An 8,137-nucleotide genomic window follows, 5' to 3' on the forward strand; every position below is an offset into this window, starting at 1 on the left:
AATAGGCTACCAACTAAAGCTCTTCAATTTCATTCTCCTTTTGAATTTTTATTTTCTATACCCCCTGATTACTCATTTCTTAAGGTCTTTGGCTCTTGTTGTTATCCATATTTAGGTGCATATAGGGCTGATAAATTGAGTCCTAAGTTTACATTGTGCACTTTTATTGGTTATAGTTCATCTCATAAGGGCTATAGATGCTATGATAATTCTTCTGGTAAAATATATGTTTCCAGACATGTTATATTTGATGAAACATTTTTTCCTTTTGCCCCTAAACAACTTTCTGCTCCTTCTGACACTTCAGTCACTTCTTCACCTACTGCCAGTTTTGTGCTTATCTCTCCTCCTGACAATTGTCAAACTTCTACTTCTGTTTCTACTCCAATGCTTACCAGATCAAAAGTTGGAACCTTTAAGAAGAAGCAATTTCCTGATTATGTCACAAATCATCATGTTATGCACCCAATTGATTCTGCTTTTACCTCATCACTGCATATCACTGAACCTAAGTCCTTTAAAAGTGCCATTAAGATTCCTGTACGGGCTACTGAAATGAAGGAAGAACATACTGCCTTAAGAGATAATGACACTTGGGATTATGTTCCATATCATCCTGGTATAACTGTGTTGGGTTGCAAATGGTATATAAAGTTAAGATGAAAGCAGATGGGACAGTTGAGAGATGTAAAGCAAGACGGGTGGCTAAAGGTTATGATCAGTTAGATGGAGTGGATTACTCTGAAACTTACAGTCCAGTGGTTAAAGCACCGACAATTAAAACTGTTTTAACAATTGCTATTTCAAGAGGATGGGAAGTGAAGCAATTGGATGTATCCAATGCCTTTTTACATGGTAATTTGAATGAGTGTGTTTTCATGGAACAGCCTGAAGGTTTTATATTGCCAGGAAAAGAGAATTATGTGTGTCATTTAAAGAAGTCACTTTATGGGTTGAAACAGGCACCAAGGGCATGGTTTCAAAAATTCAGCAGCAGCTTGATTTCTTATGGTTTTAAACAATCCAAGTGTGATCATTCTCTTTTCATCTTCAATTCTTATGATGGTATGATGTTTTTACTCTTGTATGTGGATGATATCATTTTAAAAAGAAGTTCTTCCTCTCTGCTCTCAGCATTCACTACCTATCTTGGTTCTGAATTCAAGATGAAATATTTAGGGGATTTGCACTATTTTTTGGGTATAGAAGTTACCAGGAATTTCAGTAACTCCACCATGTTGTTAACTCAAAACAAGTACACCCTTGACCTTCTTAAGAAAGCAGATATGGTTGATTGCAAGACCAGTGCTACTCCAGTTTCCAAGGGTGCTAAATCTTTTCTTTATGATGGTGATCTTCTTCATAATCCCCTACTATATAAAAGTCTAGTAGGTGGTTTGCAGTATTTGACCATGACAAGACCTGACATAGCTTATGCAGTCAGTTATGTATCCCAATTTATGCATCAATTAACTACTGCACACTTGCAGTTAGTTAAGAGAATATTCAGATTCTTAAAAGGCAGTCTAGGCTCTGGAATCACATTAGGGTCTTCTGATTTAACTTCTCTATCAACTTATTCAGATCCTGACTGGGCTGGATGCCCTGACACAAGGAGAAGCACATCTGGTTATTGTGTTTTTCTAGGCAGTTCTTTAATCTCATGGACTTCTAAAAAGCAGCCTACAGTTTCCAGAAGCTCAGCAGAAGCAGAGTATAAAACCTTGGCAAATACATCAGCTGAACTCCTTTGCCTCTCATATCTTCTGAAGGAGTTAGGTATTATTCTACATCAACCATTTTCTCTATACTGTGATAACAAGAGTGCTTCTAGTCTTGCCTGCAATCCTGTGTTTCATGCAAGAACTAAACATGTGGAGATTGATTATCACTTTATTAGAGATCTTGTTGTGTCCAAGTTTTTGGTGATTAAATTTGTTCCTTCTCTACATCAGCTTGCTGACATCTTTACAAAGGGACTGTCTTCTGATCTCTTTACTTCTTTGGTTTCCAAGCTCATGTTCTTTCAGCATACTGAGCTTGAGGGGGAGTATAAGAGTTAGTCTGTATGATATGGAGTCTGCCTTTATCTTTTTTATGTGTGTACTTGTATTACTGGGTGTAACAGTTTTGTCTGTACCCTGTGCTGTCTTTACACGTGTCTAGTACTCTCTGGTCAACTATATAACTATTCTGACAGAGTACTTTGTCCTGTAACTTTGATAACTCATCAATACAACTTTTCTATCTTTACTCTGATTATCTTACCCAGACCCGAAGATCAAAACATAGCGTATAAACGATTTCCAACCTAAACCGATCCAAATCAAGTCTGTTCAAGCCATAGATTCATCTTGATAGAACCCTAAAAAAAATCCTCAAACAATTACCAACTGCAATTCTTTTTAATCTTCTACCAGTGTCTTTCGATTTGCTCGTTCACCTTGATTATCAACATAATCAATCACAACTGTTGAGAAAATTTTAAAGTCCCTAACCTTGGGAATAAATCAGGGAAATTAACTATTTTGCAACCATGGTTATAACTCTAATCTTGTTTATTCATTTTGCATAAGAACAAAAATGGTGATATTATTTGGGTTTTTGAGATTCTCCCGAGATCTATCAATGGCGGAATGGTCGAGGGGGAGATTCTTAGTGATTATAAATAAGGATATTTTTGGAAACTTTCCTCTATTTAATGAGTAGTTTTTTGAAAAATTATATTATTATAGTTCCAAGAAAAAATTGGTGAAAACAATAGAAAATGGGGAAAGTTAATAAATGTTTATCCTGTGGCCTGGTATACATATCAACATGACCCAATTTTCATAGAATGAGAAAGTCTTTCAGTTTTTATAAATAACCTAATCTTATCTTATTTATCCCTATTAATAGTTATCCTAATTAAGGGTCTTATGCCTAAATATACAAGAGTATATTTTCTTAAACCACTTTGGAAGGTGTTGAACGTACTGTCCTAACTACTTTTGGGAATCACTGGTAAATATGGAAACAACCATAACGGAATTAGTCTTATGCCTAAATATAAGGAGTAGAATTTTTTGATTCTCGGCATTTACAAAGGGCCGGGACGTTGATATTTCTCATAATTACCCGGAATAAATGCGAATATAGCGGAGCATATAAGTTACAGCTGTTCCCAAGAACCACTTACTTAAAACCCCTCGTATTCTGGCGCTCTTTCCCGATCACAATAAGGGTTTAAGCGGGAGGTAGAGAAAGAGTCGCTCTCTAAAGCTAGGGTTTTTCTTTATAAGTCTGCTACGAAATCTGTTCATCACAGAAGGCGATTTCATTTCTGAACTATATACTTAAAAGAAATAATAATAATGTCTTTTTGGGGTAAAAATCATTTCCACTTTTCTGATTCCTGTATTTGTAAGTATTCCCATGTTTGATTGATCCTTTTGTTACTTATTATTATTTTAGGTATTGAAATCAAACCTGGAAAACGCTTCGTGCTTCATCCTCATGATACTTCAGGGAAGATTCTAATAACCCAGGTTACTCTTTCTTTCTATTTCTCACAACTTTTCTTGTTTTTAAACCGATTCAGTTTAACTATCAATGTTACTTATAACAACTTGATCATGCAGGCAACTCTGGGCTTGGGAATATCAACAAAGAGAAGTGTCGTTCAGTGCACTATTGTCGGGAAAAGTCCAGTTTTACTATGTGCATTATTGCCGGACAAGATTGAGTCTTTATCTTTAAATCATCAATTTGACGAAAAGATGACGTGACTTTGTCAGTTCTTGGTCCCCGAAGTGTTCACCTTACAGGGTTCTATTGTGAGAGTGGTAGCGGTCGACGTGGCGCCGATGGTGATTCTGATTCGTATCCATCATTATGTCATGAGTTCACTATATATAATCTTTTAACGTTTTGTTTTATGTTATTTGCTTCATTTGTTTTTTGGCTTAAACTTTATAAGCGAATCCTACGGGGTAGATATTGCTGACACTGACAACGAGTCTGATCAGTCTGATGATAGTGAAGAGGAAGATGACTTAGATGGCTTTATTGTTGGTGATGATGATATTGAAATGTCTCGACCATCAAAAGGCCGCAAGAGTGCAGGTATAGATTGGGCTTTCTTCGCTTTTCATTGGCATATAGAGTCTGTTAGATTGGGCTTTCTTTACTTATTTGTCGATTTCCTAGTATATTTGGAGTAGTCCCCAAAAATATATAGAGTGCAGGAATAGTTTGTGGCTGTAAAACTTATTATCTGAAGCTGTAAATAGATCTAGTGAAACCCACAATGCGTATTAACTTCAAAATTTATCATTTATTTGATAGTATATTTATGAACAAAAATGCTGTATGAGAGTTCTAATACAGGTTGTGCTACCCTCACCCAGTAAGAAAATGAGCAATACTAACGTACTAATTTTCTTATGCAAATCGAAAATTCAAAGCCATTTGATTATGCTATCATTGGTTCAATCATGATTCTTTATTCTGGTTGTAAGCCACATAAAAACAATCAAGTTTATATCGAGTATAGTTGGGCCTTTCAGGTAGTATATCAATGATATGTGCATTAGTGAGGTTATTTGAGGTGCTTCCTTCATCAGCTGATATTGATTACGTTTCCCTTGCAAAAATTGAATAAGAATGTGCCTTTTTGAGTCATAATTTTTATTTGCCAAAAATTTATGCTTTGTGATCCCAGGTTACAATTTTTTCTTAGCTAATGTTTCATTCGATGCTCTCTCATACAGTGGTGGAAATTGAGGACTCCGATGATGATGCAAAACCTACGAATAAGAAATGGAACCTAAAAAAGTACCAAGTAGTAAGCAGCGACTCAGAGACCGATGATCAGGAGATTTTGGAGGTCAAGAGTGGAGATGAAGATGAAGATATTGTTCCTATTTCCCAATTATTCAAGAAGTCCGAAACACAATTAGCCAAGGAAAGCAAGGAGGGCAATGGTTGCAGTGATTCTGGCACATTTGAAAAATTGAATCAGGATAGCCATGTTCAGGTCAGCAAATCAGAAAAGTGAGATACTTCTTATGCATTTTTATTTTTCTCAATTAATGGAAAATAAAACTGCACATTATAAATGATAGGTTCATGAAAGTTCTCTCAAGTATTAGTAGCATAAACGTACCTTCTCCCTTATCCTTTTTGTTTGTAAAACCAGGATATCTGAACCACCTAAAGATTCCTTGACCACAGCTACTGATATTGAGCAAGAAAGCAATGTTAAGGCGAAGAAGAAAAAGAAAAGGAGTCGTGGTGAAGATGGGGATGCAAAGACTGAACAGATGGATCTTGATCATGTTGAACTGAAGCCTACGGAGGGGCAACCTGGTCCTAGTGCCATGTGAGACCTGAACTGTTTAGTACCTTTTTTTTTGTTTTTTTTTTCACAAGTCATAAAAATGTGTTTTCTGTTGTTTTCACAATATTTCTTATCCATTTGTAGTCCATCCAAAGATTTATCCGTGCCATATAATGGCGTCGCGCTTGGAAGCGATGTTAAGCCCAAGAAGAGAAATAGAAGGAATCGCGGTGAAGATGGAGGAGCAAGGGCTAAAAACACGGATCAGGATTGTGTTGGAGCCAAACCTGAGGAGGAGCAACCTAATGATAGGTTAGACCTGATCTTCTCTGGTTAACCCTTTTTGGTTTGTTCTTACGGGCATATCCTAAAATGCCCTAATTTTGTGTTTATTTTTAGTGACGCCTCTTGTTTATTTGTAAAATCATGTTCTTTGAACCATCTAAGGATTCATCTGTGCCATCCACTGATATTGGGCCAGAAAATGTTACACCCAAGAAAAGAAAAAAGGATTATATTAGAGTCCAAACCGAAGGATGTGCAACCTTTGTTTGGAATAACCTTTGTTTTGTATGTAATGCATGTACACGTTCCATGTATTAATTCTCACCACAACTCTTGTTTAAAGATTCTGAAAATTCATTTGTGTCATGCAATGGTATCAGGCTAGAGAGTGATGGTACACCTAAGAAAAAACATGGAAGGAATCATGGTGAAGATGTACTTGCGAAGACTAAAGGCATGAATCAGGATCTTGCTGGAGTGGAACCTGAAAAGGATCAACTTACTGGCAAGTGAGACCTGATATTTAATTATATATTAACCTTTTTTGTTTGTTTTGCGTGATAAAAATGTCTTTCACTTGTAGCTATTAATAGTAGCTCTTGTTTATATTTGTATATAAAGGGTTGGTGGTGAGCTAGGATGTAGTGCAAAGACCGAAAACATGGTGTTACGGTATTTGAAATGGCAATCATTTTGTTAGACTGACAAAGTACTTCTATGCAGGATTATCAATTCTGCTGGACACGTCAGTAATCAAGATAATGGCGAGGTGAAGAGAAAAAAGAAGAAGAAGAAAGCCCAGAAGAGTGCTGAGAATGTAAATTATGAACAAGATAAGAACTGATGAGAAAGAGAACACAAGCAATGGTATTTTGGCAGATGGTTTAGAAACCGATGGTAATTAGTAGACACATGTATCAATAGGTGCTTTTGCTGTAAAGGTCCTCCTACAGTAGTTCTTTTTGAGATATACCCACTGAAGATTGGTGAAAGATTAGGCCTTCAACTTTATAAGAAAGTTCGAATCATTTACCACTATGTCAAATATGCATTCTATCAATCTTTTAAAATGTTCACTTTTAACAGTTTCATGAGTAACATAAATATTTTGTCCAAATATTCTAAGCAAGATCAAAGGATTTTTCTGGTTCTTTGTTAGAGCAGGACCTTGATTTAAGCAAGCTCCTAAGTTCTATTGATAATGTTGCTCCTCATATTGCATATATATTTTTAATCAATATATGTAGGCTACTAGGCTGGAACCTGGATAGGTAATTTCGTGCTATTAAGATTGGTGAACTTAAGCATCCATACCTCAAAATCATGCTTAAAGAAACTTGGCTCGCTCGTCTCAACAGCATATTTGAATCTCAGACTTCACTTTTCCTTTTTTATTTTTCCTTTTTTATTTTTTTTCAGCTGGATTACCCATTATAAAAATTACCCATACTTTCCAAAACTAATGTTTTTTTTTTTTTTTTCTCTCTTTTTTGTTCATTTCTAATGAAAAATACTGTCCAAAACTGATGTTTTTTTTTTCTTTTGCTCAGTTCCAATGAAAATCGGATAAATGTTAGTTCATCTAGATAGCTTACAATTTGTAGACACGTATCTATCACCCTTAAAAAAACTTGATACTAAAGAAATATGTGCAGAATTGGCGAGTTTATTTCTCATGGTTTTACAGACAAAATAAACAACCTGCTATTTTTAGGGGCTCCCTGAAAGGAATTAGGAGTGACTACCCAAACCTAAAATGAAGCCACCCCTTATCTCTCATTTTTCGTAATGACTAATTTTTCCTTTAATAATCGATAAATAATTAGTATAATAAGTAGTTAGTGTTAGGAAGATTATTTGAGTTATCTAGTTTTAAAGTTTAGAGTGGGAAGAGGAGCAAAACCATCCTTTCTTAAATCCATAACAAAAATGGATGTCTACGAAGAAGAAGGTGAGAAACATCATGATGAAGATTTGATAATGTTTAGAGATGACGATTTGGAGTATCTGTTGAATGATCCAAATTTTGGTGGAGGAAAAGAAGCCCTATATAGAAACTTCATGGAAGAGAACGAGGAATCATACGAGATCGAAGTTAATAATGGATCAAACATACATGTATTGTGTTAAGAAAACTCAAATACCCACTTTATATACGCTTGTATGCGTATCTAAACCAAAAAAATTGATTTTTGCATGCATTAAATGCCATGAACTACCCAGAATCGGTAGATAATGGAGTACCATATCTACCGGTTATAAGCCAGTGCACCAAAATATATATTTAATCCGTAGTTTCGTGAACTTAGATTACTACCGATTATGAAAAACCCCCAAATTGAAATTTTCAGTTTTTCATAATCGGTAGTTTTCTAAAATAACTTAACTATCGATTTTAAAAGTCGCCCCAAAAACGATTTTTTCCAAACTTATAAAACTTTGGTCTGTTTCATCTTTTATAATCGGTAGTTCAGTAAAATGATTTAACTTCTGATTGTTTTTGTATCCCCAAAATCAAATTTCTCCAAAGTT

The 8,137-nt window shown here is 35.3% G+C and overlaps 1 protein-coding gene across 1 annotated transcript; it reads left to right on the forward strand.

The window, feature by feature from the left end:
- Positions 1-4,704: 4,704 nt before the first annotated feature.
- LOC113320635 (transcriptional regulator ATRX homolog) lies at positions 4,705-6,599 on the forward strand. Its single transcript, XM_026568533.1, has 5 exons — positions 4,705-5,034; positions 5,180-5,362; positions 5,465-5,632; positions 5,986-6,114; positions 6,329-6,599. Exons 1-5 carry the CDS (start codon positions 4,724-4,726, stop codon positions 6,447-6,449), a joined length of 912 nt encoding a protein of 303 aa, XP_026424318.1. The 5' UTR covers positions 4,705-4,723; the 3' UTR covers positions 6,450-6,599.
- The last annotated feature ends 1,538 nt before the right edge of the window (positions 6,600-8,137 follow it).

This window comes from Papaver somniferum, chromosome 11 (genome assembly GCF_003573695.1).
Source record: "Papaver somniferum cultivar HN1 chromosome 11, ASM357369v1, whole genome shotgun sequence".
NCBI lineage: Eukaryota > Viridiplantae > Streptophyta > Magnoliopsida > Ranunculales > Papaveraceae > Papaver > Papaver somniferum.